Source organism: Haliaeetus leucocephalus, unplaced genomic scaffold (assembly GCF_000737465.1).
Source record: "Haliaeetus leucocephalus isolate CR32 unplaced genomic scaffold, Haliaeetus_leucocephalus-4.0 Scaffold339, whole genome shotgun sequence".
Lineage (NCBI taxonomy): Eukaryota > Metazoa > Chordata > Aves > Accipitriformes > Accipitridae > Haliaeetus > Haliaeetus leucocephalus.
Window position 1 is genome coordinate 14,637,722 of NW_010972775.1, and position 18,788 is coordinate 14,656,509.

General features: G+C 45.8%; 1 protein-coding gene across 1 annotated transcript; it reads right to left on the reverse strand.

The window, feature by feature from the left end:
- Window positions 1-272: 272 nt before the first annotated feature.
- Window positions 273-17,305, reverse strand: FAH (fumarylacetoacetate hydrolase (fumarylacetoacetase)). The gene is made up of 14 exons (XM_010571944.1): window positions 17,225-17,305; window positions 14,641-14,751; window positions 13,875-13,996; window positions 12,700-12,749; window positions 11,099-11,189; window positions 10,464-10,561; window positions 10,136-10,188; window positions 8,629-8,728; window positions 7,803-7,933; window positions 6,961-7,036; window positions 6,314-6,360; window positions 5,223-5,324; window positions 4,106-4,223; window positions 273-372 (listed from the first exon to the last, which is right to left on the reverse strand). Exons 1-14 carry the CDS (start codon window positions 17,303-17,305, stop codon window positions 293-295), a joined length of 1,260 nt encoding a protein of 419 aa, XP_010570246.1. The 3' UTR covers window positions 273-292.
- Between the last annotated feature and the right edge of the window lie 1,483 nt (window positions 17,306-18,788).

Below are 18,788 nucleotides of genomic sequence, written 5' to 3' on the forward strand. Positions count from 1 at the left end.
ATATTTAAGTTTACTTGAAAGCTTCTTTTTATAATTATGAAAAAAAATTAATATAAGACTTAAGAATCTCACTTTCCATTTCGATCATCTTATCCTGAGAATTTTAAGCTAGCATTGAAATCCTTTTCTTATTGCACCAGAGAGACACATTCATCTTTAAGATATTTATTGATAATTAAAAAGAATAAGATTCCAATCACTCATATAAAAATAATAAATCTGAATAAAGCAGCCTGACTGTTAGAGGTGGGGGGAGAGACCCTCCTCCTCATATGTCACCTTACTCCAGTCATCATGGATCCGACAGGGCTGGAAGGATTTTTCCCGAGCACTGGCCAAATCCCACACGGAAGCCATTGCCCTGGCAGTAACCTAGGGCCAGAAAACAACAGACAGCTTGTTTTGTAAGGACAGCAGGATTTTACCAGGAATAAAAGTGAATGAAGGCATAAAGAGACTAAAAAATGAGTGGAAACATTTCAGAAATGCAATGAGGGGTAAAAAAAAGAACACCTGGAAGAGTTCAAGTAGCCCAGGAATATAAAAAAAAAAAAAGCAGCACAAAATGTTAAACATGGCAATAAGCAAGTTCAGTGAATTGATCAAAGAGCAAACAAGATGTGCAATATTTCTGTTTTCAAACCTAACCTGCAGCATCATCCATCTAACTGACAAGCTGATTCGCTGCCTTGCCCAGCCTTGCAATTAATAAAGTAACTCTGGATTCTCTTTCTGCAGCATTAGGACTGCTCTTGAGACACTGGGACGCTTATAGCCAGAAAGATGATCATTAAACTCCCTCAAACAGCAGGACCTACCCTTGCAGAATCTGTTTTGCTTGCTAAAATCTAGTTTAGTTCCATGAGAAACTCAGCATCTGACTCAAAATATTCATTTATCCTCTGTTATATAAACAGGCACTGAAGGTCTGCTGACTGCTGCTGAAGTTACCGGCCTGTGACAACATCTCTAACTACAAGACGATTCAATCTCTCCCTACTCCTGCATGATGGGAGAGATGACATTAGGACGGAGATGCCGCAGAGCCTCTTGTTGCCACGGGCCAGCGGAGCTGCTCCAGAAACAGCATCCGTTAGCAAAGCTGCAGATGAAGGAGGGGAGGGGACACAGCCAGGGGCTTCTGGCCCATCTGGGAAGACTATTCTGGGAAGAAACAGCTGAGGAGACCTACTGTAGCTCTCTGCTACAACAGCTGATCAAAGGAAGGACACAAGTGGCATATGCTGTGTTTTAAGGACTGATTTCATAGTTAGAGATGGATTTTCCTAAAATAATGGAATACATAATCTTCCCTGCATGTGATAAAAACCAGCTGCCTTCGAGAAGCCAAAAGGGAGCTGAACAGACCAGACCTTAACCCTAATTCCCGCCCCTAGCACGGAGCAGTGGAAACCTCTTCCGAGGAAGGGGAGGATGGGTGGGCTCCGGCTGCAGGGCAGCCAAAGTTATTGCAGCGATGAGGACAGACCCTGCCAGCTCTAACCCACAGTGCAGCCAGGCTGAAATAAAGTTTTTCCAAGGACAGCAGTGTCTGTAAGTGCTTGTGTAGCAGCCTGCCCACAGACACCATCCCAGTATCTGCTGGGTAATCCTCATTCGTAAGCAATACTTGAGTAAGACACTTGCTTTAAGGCTCAGCTCAGGTTCCATTTGTCTCATTAGGCTTCATTGCCAGCTTTCCTTTAAGCGCCAGCTTATTATTTCAGTCTAGTTTAGTTACCCCCGGTGTCAACTATGATTTAGAGCAGGACCAAGGAGCGGCACATTTAACAAAGCAAGCTCTGTGCTGCCAGCAGCATCGGCCTGAGCAGAGTGCCAAGGAGCTACAGAGAGATTTTTGCAGCCGGCTGCAGCACACCGTCAGCAAGCCCTTCCCTTGCAACACTCCCTCCCCGAGACGCACTTCTTGGGAAAGATATATTTCTCTCCTTTTATTTGTTAGGGCTCTGAAATAGCTCCCACAAGGGGAGGGAGAACACAAAGTTGAAATAGGAGACTAGAAATTATGGGTTAGGCACTTGGCAAGAGCTAATGGCACTGCCTCGGGAGAGGAGGCAATAGCACCAGCCCTGCCTCCAGGGTGCCCTAAGGCACTGGACCTGCCATACATCACTAAATAGGAGCAGATCCCAAGCTGCCCCAGCAGACAGGCCCAGCAGCACCTGGCTCTCACGAATGGCACGATGCCCTGATCACTACAATCACAAACTGTCGCTGGTGTAAAATAGCACGGCAGACTGATTAACACAGTACTGTCCCACCGGGGCAACGACGCCTTCATCCAGGTTAACAACAATGCCGTCGTGCCATCTTTAAAGATTAAAACATTCAGGATTTAAAATATTTATTTAAGTAACAGAGCTTGTTCTGGGCATGAAGAACAACATGGGTCATGGTCTAGTCCCGTTTGATCCTCAGCTGACCACCTTGTGCCAGAAGCTCCCAAACTGCTAGGTGCTCATTGCCAATAAGGATGTCAACATGTAACTACAAAGGGACTTTCACAATACCTAACTGTACCCTAATTTAGGGCTCCTGGCAGAGTTACTGGAGTGAGATCGGCAACTCTGGAGGGCAATGTGGTACTCTGAATAGCTTGAGGAGTGTCTCTCTGCACTGAATGTCTAGGGAGCCTATGGAGAGTAGTGTCAGATGCCTACACATTGCAGCATGAGTAGTCACTGGGTTGTTGGGAGGCTGAAGGATGTCAGAGGTATTGGGCACTCCTCAGTTTCATCCCCTACAGCTCTCTCCAGTACAATTCAATCTCCAACTGTCTCAGCATCTTCCTCTGCAAAACTGGCAGCACCTCACAGAAACATGATTTTCAAAGCTATTGTGTAGTCTGCCAGACAGGAGGCACTGGGGCTCTGGCTGCAGCACTACCAAAACCACTTATAGAGCCATCACTGGGAGACTGGAATACATGCATATGTATTTTTTTTTTCATCACATAAAAGTTCTTGGGTTTTGTTAAAAAGCTTTCTGAAAAAAAATGAGAAATTTAAGACTGTTTTGGCAAAAATCCTAAAAGCCCTGGTTGGATTAAGCAGGCACAGGTATGTGAACGCATACTAGCATCACACCGTAATGTCCTTCAGGTTGCTGCATAGGCATTAGTCACTCACATTTTCTCTGCCCTAAGTCACAACTGCAAGTATTTTCTCATCGCTTGAGCTGTTTTGTTCTCTGTGCAGACTATCTCTGATCACATCAGCGTGATGGAGTTGCTCAGAGCCAGGTGTGGCACTGGCTGGGTCTCATGTGACGATGCACAACGTGCCACAAGATATTCTCTAAAAATTCAGTAGGCAACATAGCAAAGACATATACAGGCTTGAATCAAAAGTTTCTCATGGCTGTTCTTGCCAAATATTTGCCACATCAAAGCCATAAAGGAGTTGACAAGATGAGAGGAAAGGAAAAAATAGATTTGTTTTGCACTAGTCTTTGGATTAAAAGAAGTAGGAGTGGGATTTAGATCACAAAACACCACGGTAGGTTTTAAGTCATAAAATCCTTAGTTTATCAAGATGAAAATTAAAACCATGGCCCAGCATGAAACAGCTCTCAAGCACAGCCCTTTTTAGAGGGGAGCTGGTCAGCTGCTCTAGCAGGCTTCATGCTGTTTCCCACATATTTGATTTGCAACACACTTCATTGAATACGCGTATGTTACAAATGAAATATTATTTGCAAAATAACTTTTTTCAGCATTTGCCAAGCTCTGCTCTACATGCAAACTTGGACCATGGTGGCAACAATACATCAACTGCTTCTAGTCCCAGGATATTTTTGCCAATAAAGGCAAACCTACCTCCATCAACCCCTTAGCACTCGCACACAGGCATAGCAAGATCATTAAGTACTTAGCAAAGCAAATAATCTAATCCAGAAAGCATTTATTGCAGGGAAATTTCAATCCACCTGCTTTTGCCTCCTGACGGGTAGAATGGAAACGACTGTGCTTGCATGCCAGGTATGTGCAGAATAGCCCATCTCCCCGCCAGGCTCTTACACTACTGGGATCAATCTATGGAAACATGTCCTCGGTGCAGTGTAAGAGCAGTTGTTCGGCCATTACCTGTCAAAATGATTTCATCTCCATCCTGCAGGAATTTACGAGACTGTCCACTGCCAAGAGGGATTTCTTTTGTTCCGTTCCAGGACAGCTCCAGCATGGAGCCGAAGCTCTCCGGCTCCTGCAGCAAGAGTTCATAAACAAATAAATAACTTTTTAGTATCTGTCCTGCTGTTCAGCTACTTGCTGCTGGAAGTAGACACACAAGCATGTTAGCTCTGTAGAACAGAGATTTGCTGTTGATGTAATTCGTTGATGCATTGGTTTGTTTTCCTGCCTTTGCATTTTAATTGCTTGCTGGCTATAAGCAGTCATGCTTACAGCTGTTATCATCTGGTGTGTTTAACATAGTGCTAAACACTGTAAAAGTAGTTTGGGTCTGCTACAGCAAGAATGGAAACAAATCGAGGGCACTTCTACAAATCCAGTGCTTTTACGTAGTCACGTTTCGGATTTTTATTTACATTTTATTCTTCAGAAGAGCAAAACCGGCAAATGTTTATAAGTCTTTAATGTCAATCTGCAGTACAATAGTTTGAAGGAAGCAAAAGGCACTTGAGAAATGCTCAGAATGGAAGTATAGGTATCCCAACTTGGAAACATCTTACCTGAGGCTGTCTTTCAGAGAGCATGAACAGGATTTACAGGTGATGTTTCAGAAAGTGCAAGTTACCCATATATTGCACCAGCTGTCTGTACGGCAGTTCAAGGGGAATAATAGCTTGTGAAACTAGCTCCAAATATGCAGTATTAGAGAAACTAAAAGTTATACCCATGCACCTTTTACATTCTTTTCAGAAACTGAAATGCTGCATTTCATAGAGCGTAAATGGGCCGTGTGGATGCTTGTGCACAGAAATTAATTTGCATCAGTAGTAAAATAGTTCTTAGGGAAAGGAGTACAGGAGAGATTAAAAACCAAAACCCAATAACAACAAAAACCCCACCACTTCTCAATGTGATTTGGGGGCTACCAAAGCATCGGCCCAAAGTGCCTAGGAAAGAACTGCAGATATTTTCATGGCTGCTCAAATCAAACAGGGCTTAGACCCAAAGCCCTGCTCAGCTGGTTTTTGATTGCTGACCAGTTCCCAGTGACTGTCATTATTTAAACACTTACGGGTCCACTGATCGTGCCGGAGGCCAGGAGGTCTCCGGGTCTGAGGTTGCACCCATTGATCGAATGATGAGCCAGCTGCTGTTTCATGGTCCAGTACATGTGCTGGAGGAAGGAGGAAGAGGGTGTTAAAGCAATGAAGGACAAACCTCTCTCGCATGCCATTAGGCTATGCAGAATGTCTTGCATTCTTGGGATGATGCTGGTAAGACTGTCCCTAATGAAAAGTTTCCTTATTTAATCAGGAACCTTCAGCAGCCTAAAAGCAACCTCCACAGTTACTTAGTGCTGCATTCTCAGTAGTTACTGTGGCCTGGCTGATTGCTTTCTAAATGACGACTAGGAGCTGCTATGTGCATATAAAACACGTACTTTAACATGCAATTTAGTCCCCTAAAATTTCTCTTCTTTCAGCTGGATGTCATTTCTCCTCTTCTTCCTCTTTAAGGCCAGCACTGCTGACCCAGGATCCATGATTAAGTTCAGTATTTTAATGGCTTTATAGAAAAATCTCCTTATTACTGATTTGCTGACTACTGATTTACTGATTGAGGTAATTACTATGCAAAGAACCGACAGTGAATATAAAATTGATTGAGAAATCCTGCAGCTGGGACATATACCTCCTGGTTTCAATCAGCCTGTAGAGGCAGAGCCACCACGCTGCCCGCAGAGAGGCCGGGGCAGACCCGGGCTCAGAGCGGTGTTGCAGCAGCAAGTCTGCATCTAATTTACCAGCCGTGACTGCGAAGCTGTATTGCGCCTCAGCAGGGCAAGGGGCAATTCCCTTTGCCTGGGAGTCCTGCGCTTTCACTGCTCCCTGCTAAATGAGCGCACAACTTATGGCGCGCTGAGCACCCTAAACCGAGCAGCAGAAAGAGCTGCCCCCTTCTTCAGTGCTCCAGCATTCAGGTGTTTCCCTCTCAGCAAGGGTGAACCATCACCACCCTCCGCTCTTTTCCCTCTGTCCCCTATGCACACACGCACCAGGTTTGATCTTCAGCTAACGCAAAAATCGGTGTTTGAAATTGCCCAAGGCTGGAGCTGGTGGCATCAGCAGGATTTCAAACAAGTAAAAGATACTGCAGTCTTACCTTGAAATTGGATCTGCATATAGTAGTTGGCATGTTCATTCCTTCTCCTGCAGAAAATAAACAATAAGAAACAGGGAAGAAATTTGTTTGTGTTGGATGAAAGATGTTGGAGTCTTTTGATTTTACAGATGGATAGAGACTTCTTTTATCATTGTAATGCCTAGCAAGAAACAAGAAATAAGCTTTTCCGTTGATAGGAAGGCCAGCATTTCATAGAAAACAAGCGTGTGGATGGCACCAGGGTAGCATCAAGCTGCCCATTTCCTACTTTCTGCTCTACTAGAGGAGCAACACCTGGACCTACCGGTCAGCGGGGCCATGAGCTGGGGGTCTGAGCTGGGTTAACATCTGAATCCCACATACGTCTGCTCTTTCCATGCCCTGCTTACCCCTGCCCATGCAGGCAGAGCCCACAGGGACCCTCCTCACCGTAAGCTCATCATCTGGGAGTCATTCCCTCCTTGACACGTTGCTGCACGGCCAACGGGGAGCATGAAGAGCTTTGCCTCTTTCTCTGACAGAGGCAATCTGGGCAAAGATGGAAAAAGAGGACTGCAGAGCCAAGAGCAAATTGTCTGAAATACGTGGTGGTTCTGCATTCCTTAATTGGCAATTTCAGCTTTATAACCCACTCAGCATTGCTGTACCTTTAATAGCAACAAAGAGCTTGATGTCGAAAGTGTAGGGTTCTTTATCCTGAAGGTAGGGCAGTGGCTTGGGATCCTAAAAGCATATAAAAGGCATCACAATCTAAACAAACAGAAAGGAAAAATTCTACAAGCCGTCCCAGTGACTTTTTGTTTAACCAGCCTGTGCTGCACACCCCATTTACTTCACTGTTGTTAGAGCTCAGATTATTGCTCTGCTTGCTCTCATGCACACACTTTCAAAGATCTTTCTGAACAGATGTGATACCCATATAATCTGATTCAGTTTTCTGCATGTGGGCACCATCATTACGGCACGGACGTTAATCCAAAACAAATACAGTGCTAGCATACCTTCGCTCTGTGCCTGCACAGAGAAGAAGGTGAGTTCTCTGCAAGACTCTTTATTATCTTTTTCAATTTTAACTAAACCTCTACATAATGCAGACAACTGGAAATACTTGAACAAAGTGCTTTGGCTTGAGTCCCCTCTCTCTCCACTGCTTGCTGGATGCTAAGTGCTACCCAACGCTAACAAGAAGCTTTCTGATCAGTTTATTTTCCAGGTGTTTTAAAGGAGATGATTTTTCTGCCCTGCTCAAGCAAGCAGGATGACAGCTCAGGGCACCATGTGCCAGCACCAGTGACAATCAATGAGCATTTGATCTCAGAGGGCCCAGGGTGCCTTCACATGTTTGGAAGCAGGATCACGCTTGTAAACTCTATGAAGAAAGTGCTTGGCATTGGTACAGCTCAGTGATTTCTACTGATGGGACCTACCAGTTCTGCTGAGATTTTTCTAGCACTGCTTTTCCTTTATTTCAGCCCTTTCTCTTGCTAACCTGGACAGGGTTTGGCAACACAAATGGCATGAGAGCTTCCATGGTAACAACCCAAGGAGAGATGGTTGTGCCAAAGCTTTTGCTCAGGAATGGACCCAGAGGAACGTATTCCCATTTCTGGATGTCGCGGGCTAGGAAGAGAAAATTCAAAGCAATGCTGTTAGACATATCCTAGGAGTTGCACAGCCATCACACCTGTGAAAGAGTAACACGGATCGGAAATGTTATCACCACCCTTTTCTAGCCATTGTGCCCAAATCCTGATTTAAATCCATCCTTTTCAGACCCTCAGACCAATTTTCTTAGACCAGCTAGATTAGGAAGAAGTCAGCAATAATTAAAACAAGTCAGGCCATCCCCATATAACCAGTATTTTTATCCCCAGTTTAGTTAATGCTTTTACACCCAGCTAATGGTCCATGCCAGTCATAGGGCCAGTTTCAACTAGTTAAATCTATGCAGAGACTGAGGGATTTGTGATTGCCAAATTCTTTTCCTATTCCTGCCGTTGAAATCAATCCTCTGTTGGAATCACCATCCTTAGGGCTGCTCCATCCCTGCCCAGAAGAAACTAGACTGATATTAGCTCTTTCATAAGTAAATAAATCTTCATTAGGCAGCAATTTCTGGTTCTACAGATTGATTGAAGATGGATTGAGATAGAGCCTGAGAAATGCAGACAGCCTTTCATTTTCATCCCTTTCAACTGTACCCAGTGGTTTCAATGATCACTATTCTACTATTAAAATGTGTAATTTCTCCCTAGCTACGGCTTCCCGTGACACTGTAACCCCCTCTCCAGGCAGACTCCCGCAGCACCGGTTACCGCTCCAGTCATTCATAAGGACCATCCCAAAGATGTGCTCCTGGGCTCTGCTGATAGGAATTGGCTCCCCATACCTGTTTCCAGGACCTACAAAGAACGCCTGAAATTGAAAAGCAAAATGTTAGTTAAGGAAGTTTTTGAAGCTAAAAATCTTTACTGCACAGAGGGTTACACGCACAAGCAACAGAGGCTGGACAGGATGGGATTTTGCATCATTTCCCGTACACAATTAGACAAAACCTATGGCCTACTCCCTCTTTCTTCCCCTCCATGAAGCTGGCAGGCTTGAAATACCTAAAAGCACTGTGTTGCTAAGAGACAGTCATTAAACAAGGGCATGATGTTGTCAAAACACAGGAGCAAAAATGGTCCCTCCTAATTACAACCCGGATGCAGAACAGGTTTGCCCACTGAAGTGACTCTGCTGCAGACGGCGAACAGGAAAGAGTTTAGAGTCATCCAAGGGGATGCTGAACGCAGCTGGAGCCTGTCATGACAGTGGGGAAGAGGAGGCAGGTAGACAAATGTGCCCACTAAGTAAAACAGGTCATGAACTGCGTGCCTGCACTTGCTCCCTTAGAAAACGTACAGCCTGAGCGTGTAGCAGAATTCTACAGGGAATCTCAGTTGTCACTTTCTGCCAACAATGTGGAAGGTTTTTCTTCCAAAGCCTTCATCAGTCTAAATCCGCTCTCACAGCAGCCAGCGGTAAAACTCAGGCTGCAAAGCAGAGGTATAACAGCACTTTGTGTACCCCACTTTATGGGACTGCCTCCCACTTCATAGCATTGATCTGCAAAGCATACAGCATTACAGGCTTTCAGTCCATTTTTAGTACCATTTCCCTTAATATTAGACTTCTTCCACTTTTTTTTTTAAGGGGAGAGGTGGGGAATAAATTGTATAAAAATTATATAAGTCATATAAATCATAATGAACAATCCTATAAAACTCTCCCTTCTGGACTACACTAAGCCACAAGAAGGTGCAGCTTAGAGGGATGTTTTGTTACAACACCCGCAGCACAGGTTTCATCTTTCCAGCCAGAAGAATAAGGAGTTTGAATTGTACTCCCAAGAACACTTCCTTTGCTCTAGACTCAAGGCGCAGACAGCCTGTATTTCCAAAATCCCCAGCATCCATTAAAAGACCAGGGCTGCAGTGCAGAGGTAACTTCTAACCAGATAACAGGCTGTCGTGTCTGATAAAAAAAATTGTGCCTGCCTGCTTCCAGACAGCCGCACTAGTGCTCAGGTTTGGCCAGACGAGCTGTTTCCAGCCTGAAAGTTATATTAGCAAACCACTCAATGAGGTAATGCACCCTGCAACTTGTCGGAAGGGAAGGTTTCCCCCCTAGAAATCTTTATTGCCTGCTGCATAGACTGCTCAGAGGGAAACACAGGAATGGACCTTATGAGACATTCATTTTAGAAGCTAAACCTACCTTTTCTTCCCTGTTTCTATTTTAATGTTTTACAAGTGGTATGGAAAAAAAGCCCCACCTTACCATTTCTAACTCAATATCCAGACGCTTACAAGCACCAAACACTGGAGGTTTATCTGTGGGTGGAAGAAAGAGTATTTTACGACAGGGAGGCAGGTAGGGAAATAAAAGTAACAGCCAGAAGAAACAGAGCAGCTGATGCTGCTTGGCTTGCAAACACAAGATGGACTTAACTCAGGACTTTCTCTTGCCCTGACCCCAGGCTGGGCTTTAGACAAGGCATCCCAGACCCTTCCTCTCCACTATTCTGTGATGTGGAAGAAAAATTAAAAAAAAAAAAAAAAAAAAAAAAAAAAGCCCCCGCCACATTAAAAGCCTACCATGGACTCACCATTGTCAGGTCTCATTTGCCCCACAGGTCTCCGGATTGGTGTCCCCGACACCACAACGGACGATGCCCGGCCATGATAACCGACAGGTAAGTGCAGCCTTGTGAAAGAGCATCATCACAGAGTGTGGGTTAGCCACGTAACCATCACCATCCAGAGCAGCTTTTCAGGGTAGAAGCACCACAGGGGTGCAAGGTACAAGGAGAGCGCTCCGCATAGATGTGCACTGACATTTGCACCTTACTTGCTCTGAGATAAAGACATGAACAAACTATAATCCAAAGCCATGTGGCTGTGTTAATGCACTTCTGTGCTACTGCTCCACTTAATTCCTTGGAGCTTAAACCCTGCTTTCTTGTCATTCAGCAAAAAACAATTTCTTAGCTTCATCTGTCTTTGAACCAGAGGGCTGCATTGTAATCAGTGCGGCTGCTGCAAGAAATGCAGTGCAGATTCAGCTAAGGCTGAGAAAAGTGGTTTTCAGTTCTGTTTTTGAACTCTTGACAGTACAGAGTCTCATCTGCTATGAATTGATATCAGTATTTTGCTGAAAGACTCCTCAGATCTTTAAAAAATTATATATTACAGATAAGCATGCAAAATAACGCTGCACCAGAGAAAAACCTGAACTACCCACCAGTTAGGCATCAAAGCATTCTCCTTCCCCCTGAACATGATGCCAACGTTTGTGGCATGTTGGCGTGAAGAATAGAAGTCAGTGTAATCTCCTGCATGGAAAGAAGCCCATAAAATAGTGATCAATGGTAGGAAAGTCCCTCATCTGCTGGGGCTAAAGCACAGAGTACGCTGCTGGCAATGAAAAGAGCAGAAAACGAGACAGTGAGAGCGCTAAGCAGAGGCATGTAGCAACATTTAATATTATTAGCACAGGGATGTAATTAATAGCATAAAGGTGATGTTTAGCAGTTAACTATAAATTTTGCATACAAAACCGGCCTTGTTTTTGAAGCCTCCAGTAGAAAAGAGGGGGGAAAAGCGCAAGGACGTAAAGCAGCAGGCAGCCAGCTTTCCAGAGGCAAGCCGAATCCCCCTGCTCTTTTTGTCTTGCCAGTGGTACCCAGGTGGAGAGAATCGGCTCATACTCAGGACATCTGCTGCCCTCTGCTGCCATCCCTGGCAAACAGCTCCCCACCTTTCAGATTAAAGAGAAATCAGAGCTTTTAGGGGAAAAACTCAACTTGGGAGGGGGCATTTACACTACATTAAGTTGCTTTGCAAGTTCAGCAAGTTATCTTGCAGCCCCAGCAGAGGATACAGCCAGTGCTTGCTCTCAGGACAAGCACGAATCATGCACAGGAGAGGGCTGAACGTAAGTGTAGTGGAAACCTGAATTTTTACTTGTAGCTGCGTGATACAGCCAATGTGATGTTACCAGGGCAGTGCTCTCATTCACAGCACTCACAAGTGCTAGGAGCCAGCAATTTTTTGACTAGACATATTCAACCTGAAACTATTTTCAGGAAGGTATCACATCTATGGAAACTCCTTATGGTTCCTTTGGGCTAGGCTAGCCTTTGTCCCAAACCAGGGCTGTGCCCCATGAGAGCCAAAAGTCCAGCAGGAGCAGGGCTTGGCTGGGAAATGGGCGAGTTCACATCCCTGCTCCTGTGAAGGTCATAACCCTCGAGTGATTTTTGATCAAGTTGGTTTGGGTCCTAATATAAATTTCTGTTAAAAACAGGAAAATATTTATATATCTATTTGGATACACTAATTCCAAAGCAGTCCACGGCCTCATGGGAATGGAGGTAAGATTTGGGATGCAGAGTAATAGTCCAGGAGCAGAGACTCATGCTTGTTTATGAGGCTATGCCGGAGTACTTGCCTTGCAAAACTTTGGAAGATCTGAATTATTTTCTGATAGCATATGGGGAATATGTTGGAAACTGAACAAGTGTTTCTTCCCTGGCCCTAGTCACAAAGGCCTCTGGTGACACCACTCTGATCACAAGAGTTAGGTAGCACCAGACAACCCTGATTTAGTGAAAACTGCATCCAGGAATTTTCTGGCTGCTATTGAGCTTCCGCCAGCTTTTATTCTTGTGCCACAGACAGCACCTACCTTTCATTACGTACAATAATCTACTTCTGGCTTCTGCAAAACCCATTCCCTGTCACAGCTTATGATCTGTCTGTCTGAGCAAGCTGGAAGAAAGCAGCTTCTCCAGGCAAGAGCAAAGGGCAGTGCTGAGCAGCCCTCAGCTGCGGCAGACTCACCGATGCTGGCTGGCAGGTGCATCATCGCAGAAGCTTGAGGTACAAATGCTCTGAAATGAAAAATGACAACTTCAGCTCTCAGAAAACTTGCAGCTCCCGCCTGTAAGTGGTTTATACGCATGTAAGAGGCTGACTCTCTCTCCTAGCTCCTTCCTTAATTTATTTTGCAAAGCCTTGCAGCAAAAACCCCTCGCAGAAACCAAGCTGCTGTTGCTGGGATGGTTACGACCGAAAGGAGCATCCATCAGCGTGCGAGTGGGAAGGGAGGGATGCTGGAGGCGAGCTAGCTGGTTTCCCCGGGGCACAGAGAAACACGCCATGCCCACGCACACAGCTGAGCAGGTCACCGCTGCCCCTGCTGTGTGGAAAGGATGATTTTACGGGACGCAGCTCTCAGGGTGCTCAATTTGAACCACTGGGCCTGCTCAGGGAAGGTCCCTGTGTCAAGCAGCGGTTCAACCCCTCTCCCGCACGCATGTGCCTAAATCGCTCCGGCAAGACAGGGAGGAACAGCTCCTGCTTGCTGCCGGTCAGGCGCTCGCAGCGTTTCAAGCATCACTCCGGACAAACAAGAAGGTGCATGATTAACGGGGGGACACATTTTCTGTCAGCGCGGCACAGAGCGGAGCACAACCCTCCCCTCCCACTCCTACACCAGCGCGCTGCCCCGTATCTGAAGCCAATTTGCGACAACAGATTTGGTTTTAGCGAAGTCAGGCGGTTTCTGAGGAGCAATTGGATGGGTGTCCCCATGCCAGAAGATGCTCCAGGCGGGACAGGCAGGGCAGTGCTGGGGGAGGTGGGAGAGGTGGAGTGGAGACCCTTGCAGCCCCGTCTTCACCAAAGGCCGTGGCGGAGGGGAGGGGGTCTGCGGGCCAGCCTGGCCCCACGCCTGCCCCCCCGGGCAGCCCAGCTCAGCCCTCCACAGAGAGGCAGCAGCTCTGGGCACACCCCAGGGAAGATCTCGGTGTTCCCAGGTGGAGGTTGACACCCCGGATCTGCGGGCAGCTAAAGGATTAATCAGAGACTTGATTGAGGGAAGATCTCAACATGCTCAAATCCCAGTTAATTCCCACGTAGGTGGCAGGGGGCCACGTCCAGACCTTCGATGTTGGTGCCAAGGAGTGATCCGGGTGACAGAGGGCACAGCTGAAAGGTCACCTCCGCGCCCTCACCTTCTCCGCAGCTCCGCGTTGTCCCTCAGGGCCGGCTCGCCGGCTGACAGCAGCTTCTGGAGAAAAGCCCTCGCCTCTGTCCACGCCGCCCGGCCCAGCCCCATGAAGGCATTCAGGGTAGGCTGACAGGCGACACAGAGAGGTGGGGTGGCAGATAAAAGACCGCGTTTTGCTTAACCTTCACACGCATGGAAGATGCCCTGCACTTTCATCCCGCGGTCGAATGCCTGCGGGACGGGGTTACGCAGCGGTGGCTGCCAGGTTGCCCATCCTCCCCGTTCATAACTGCCTGCACTCCCATCCTCCCACCCCAAGTCCTCTGAAGCAGGACCTGCTGCATGTTTGCATCATGCCCGTCCTAACACGCTACTTGAGACCTTCGCGGCTTTGATATCGCAACTAGCTGTAACCGGAGGTCATTTGTACTTAACTTTACCCCTAACACAACCTGCCTGTCATTAAAAACCCATCCGATTCCTTGCCAGGAAGTGCTGAAAGCACAAGAGGGATTGAAGTAACGTTTAGGCTTTGTGTCAGACCCCTGCATTGCCAAAGTCTGATGAAACTTTCAGCAAAAATGTTCTTCAGACCCCCGATGCTTCTGCTCTCCTTGCTATTGCAGGTGTGATGAGTTTCACCTGTAAACAGAGCCCTCCCAACGACACATTTCCAGTTCATGTGCATTACCTCACCATAAGTTGTTAAAATCGCTTATGGAATATCCCTAAAATGTGCATGGAAATTAGAACAACAGACTGATAAATACCTGGTCAAAGACATGCTGATGTTTGGCAAGAGCTGGTCCTTTGAACAGATGTTTAATGACGCTGAGATCCAAAATCTGGTCTCCAATCGCTACCCCGAGCCTGTGCCTAGGCTGCAAAGCAGCAAGAGGAGGAGGGGAAGAGAAGAAGAGTTTATGCTTGTACTCACAAATCCTCCAGACAGGTCATGGGGGAAGACAGCGACCACAGAGAGTTTAATCCATCAGGGATGAGGGTCTGATATCACAGCAACAGACCATTAAAAGCTAGTCGATGAGACTGGCTGCTGAAAAATGTTAAGACCTAGAGGCAGAGCATCATTGCAGACTCCCTGCAGACCTCAAGGGGTGGGAGAGAGCCTTCTCCTCGTCCCCATCTTTTGGACGAAGGACAGGCCAACAAGCAGAGGTTTCTTTCCCTGCTCCCTTTCCCCCAGGTATTTGTCCTTACAAGCATTGCAGAGTAAGTCCATACATCTGAAATACGCTGTGAAGTAGGAAAATGCTATTCCTCCTACAGGTGGGGAACTGAAGCATAGGTGTGCTATGGGCAGGATTGATCTCATCCCTATGACCATGTAATTGGAGAAAGAAACAGGCATTTCTGCACCAGAGTTGCTCCCCAGAAGATGAAGGGTGCTCTGGACTCCACTGACGATATCGGGAACACAGTGCATCTTGCTCAGCCACATCAGTTCTGTACCACGTTGAATGAGGCTGCCTGCCCTACATAACCCACCCTCATGCCATGCAAGGAGCCCACGACTTGCATGCAAACCCTAGTCTAGATCCTTGCTACAGGAACAGCTTCCCACATGTACGGTAGATTGTGGCTGCAGTCGCCGGACAGATGCAACCTAAGGCACAAAGACCCTGTTCATCCACTGCAGCTCTCGCAGGGCCGGCGCCAAGCGCGTGCGGAGCCAGCGGCGACGGCGGGGGAGCAGCACGGACGATCCCACTGCATCTCTGCTGCAGCTGTACGGGGGGGTTATAAAAATGCTGCAGCGTTCAAAGACAAATTTCCATTATTGGTGTCTTTAGGCAAATAAAGACAAACTAGTTACAGTCATTACAAAAACTAGCTTACCCAAAGGGAATAACCATCTAGGAAAATCCACGCTATTAAACCTATTTTTCAACCTTTAATTTCTAAACAAGATTCCAGATGTGATAATAACAACTATTTATTCAGCAAACATTCCTGCAGAAAAAAACTAAAGGCCATGTCAGGTTAATTTGTAACTGGGATAGTCAGTAATGACGTCAACTGTTTTAGCTTGAAATCATTAAAACATTGGGCTACTTTTAGAACATTATTTTCCTAAATAATTTCCACAAGTCCTTGCCTGTCCTTTCATAGGGTTTGAGCGAAGACGTTTTTGTCAGAGAACAGTTACTGGAGAAGGCAGAAAAGTAATCCAAACTTGCTAGATAAAAACACACACATCTAGGAAGAGATTAAATGAACCATCTCGGTTTTATCTTTGGAAAATACCACATCAGAAAACACAATCTTCGGGTTTAAATTCTTTTTCTTTAAACCTGCATGGATAAGCCGAGACAGCAGAAACCAGGAGATAATCATGAAGTTTCCATGAACAATGATAAATAAATCCTCTACTTTTTCCTTCCGAGATGCAGCTCTTGGCTCATTTCCCTTTCTCCAGGAGGACACAGCTCTGGGGCTCTGTCCCGTCAGGCACTCGGAGGTGTGAGGTTCAGCCTAGCTGAGCTCAGTTCTCATGAAAATGGGAATTGGGAGCTACTTCCTTGGAAGAAAGGTTGAACCATTGTTTCTTACGTGATTATAAAATATAAGGCCTGAAAATGGTTTAATCTGTAGCCTTGGGGCGCAGCTTTAAACCTAACACACTTTTACATGTTTAATGCACCATTGCATAAACGTATGGCCAACAAAACACAACAGGTCAGCTGAAAAGACAGAAATGAAATGTATTTTGCACCCTGGTTTAACGTTTTTGCAGCCACCAAACAAACTCACCAAGAACAGGCTCCTAACAGACCAGAAGACAACACTCGCTTGCAAATACGGTGTTTTCAATTCAGACTTCACTTTTCCCTTGTGTCAGTTCATGTTGAGCAAAAGGGACTGGACACTTCAGAATTAATAGTAGATTAAAATAAATATTTAATGGGGCTCCTTAAGGGTGACAGTGTGAATATACTAAGTCACAAAAAAATGAGGGATCGAGTTTAAAAAAAAAGTCAGCGTGAACTGTGCTGTGCCTCTTTCGAGAGTGAAAGGATCAAACGCAGATTTAATGATTTCACAAAAACAGTCAAAACCACACAAAAACTACTCTATGTATTAGCCAAAGTATTTCTCATAAGTATGAACACTTTTCATCTCTTTTGTGCAATTCTAAAGAAGCTGTCATCAAAATAACCACATTAAGAAAAAAGACAATGCGGCAGCTACAGTTTTGCTGTTGAGTCAGGAAGCCTGTGCAAGCATCTCAGGCTGGGAAGTTTTCCTTTACCCCAGGTTGCCGGGAATTTCTGCTCTTATTCATAGCCTCGGAACAATTACAACACCCCAAGGACAAAGTTTGCTCTTACTCACCTCCTCCTTAGTGGAGAAAACCCCATAGGGGAGATTTTGGAGAGGAAAATCCGAGTCCTTGTCTACCTGGATGAAAGACATGCTAACACCGAGCAGTCCCTGCTTACGGACAAGAGCCCCCACTTCCCGGGCTGCCACGCGCCTTCCTAGATGATGGTCCTCTCCAGATGTTGTAACCCAGAGCACCAAATCCCACCCTCCGTCCTCAGCCCCAAACCAATCGCTGATCAGTCTCCATCCCACCCCTCTGCCTGCGGTTAATTAGTACCAGAGGTTTGTATGAGTCAGCAGCTGTTAACCGTTCCCAGCAAGGTAGGGACCAGTGCAGAAACAGGGTCTTCCTGCTCCGCAAACCCTCACATGAAACTGCAGCCTTCTTTTAACAGGTACATCGCTGCAGGGACAGCTCTAAGACCAGAGGTAACTCCGCTAATTTACATTCTGAGGGGTCCCTTATGTGCCAGAGCGATGGTGAAATGATTACGCCCACACTGAGCAGTTCTTCCACCAGCAACCCTTAGAAGTTGCACAACTCACACCTGAAACTGCAACTTGTGTGCTTTTCAGTTTGGTAATGCTGCACCTGAGTCCTTCCATTTTCTCCAGATGGTTCCAGCAGCTTAAACACAGAGATACATGTGCAACCAACCGTAAAGACCAGGGAGGCTGGTCTTTCTGCTTGCAGGCCCAGCTTTCTCCCACCTGCAGGAGAAAATTCACCCATATTCAGGAAAAGTAGAAACCGATAAGGGAACAGCCTTGAAATTAGAACTAAATAACAAAGACCATCCCTTTTCAGTAAAAATGGTTAGATGCTTGTGACTGCCAAACCAAAGAACGGGTTTCCTGCTCGACTTCTTTTTTCTTGGCAGAGAAGACTCATTAGAAGAAATGCAGCAAGCTGTACAGCCAGATATTCAGTGTAAGATGACAAAACAGCATTGATGACAGCCCATCTGTGACAGCTCTTCACTAGTGGAGACGCAAGCTCACATGGTGCTGCTTGAAAGGGGGTCTTATTTAAATAATACAATGCCCAGCACAAACTTCCGTAAAACTCCTGTACCTAAGGTAAAACTCCATTCCACTGATGGTTGGAAATGTTTTTAACACAGTGAAGAGCTTTCATGCCAAGGTTATAGGACTTGGGTAGAACCTGTTTATTCCAAAACCAAAACAAAACCATCTTGAAAGCATGTTTCAAATACACAGTGTGCATCTTGGGAAGACAGATTTACTCAAGTGTTTTGTAGTGCTGTGAACGTGCTGGTATTAATTAAAATGTTCATCTGCTAAGCTCAAGCTGATGACACCAAATATAAAGCTTCACTAGTTACCCAGATTGAGAAGCAGATCAACCACCATGATAACACACAGCCAATGCCAAAGCAAACAAAGATGACATGCAATTCTTAAGCATGAGGGAAAGGTGGATGTCCAGTCTAAATGCAAGCTTATGGATCAGGACCATATACTCTTTCAATATTCTTAACTCTAGAGAAATCTGCACAAGCCAGGCCAAAGGAGGTGTATTAGATTGCTTTGAGAATGATAGGTGTGCCTG

Excerpts from the sequence above, each read along its gene's own strand:
- FAH (XM_010571944.1), bottom strand. The coding sequence starts at position 17,305 with ATGTCTTTCATCCAGGTAGACAAGGACTCGGATTTTCCTCTCCAAAAT. Across the intron at positions 10,189-10,463 it reads GCAAATGAGACCTGACAATG|ATAAACCTCCAGTGTTTGGT; the intron begins GTGAGTCCATGG and ends TTCCACCCACAG. Across the intron at positions 5,325-6,313 it reads TATGCAGATCCAATTTCAAG|CACATGTACTGGACCATGAA; the intron begins GTAAGACTGCAG and ends TCCTTCCTCCAG.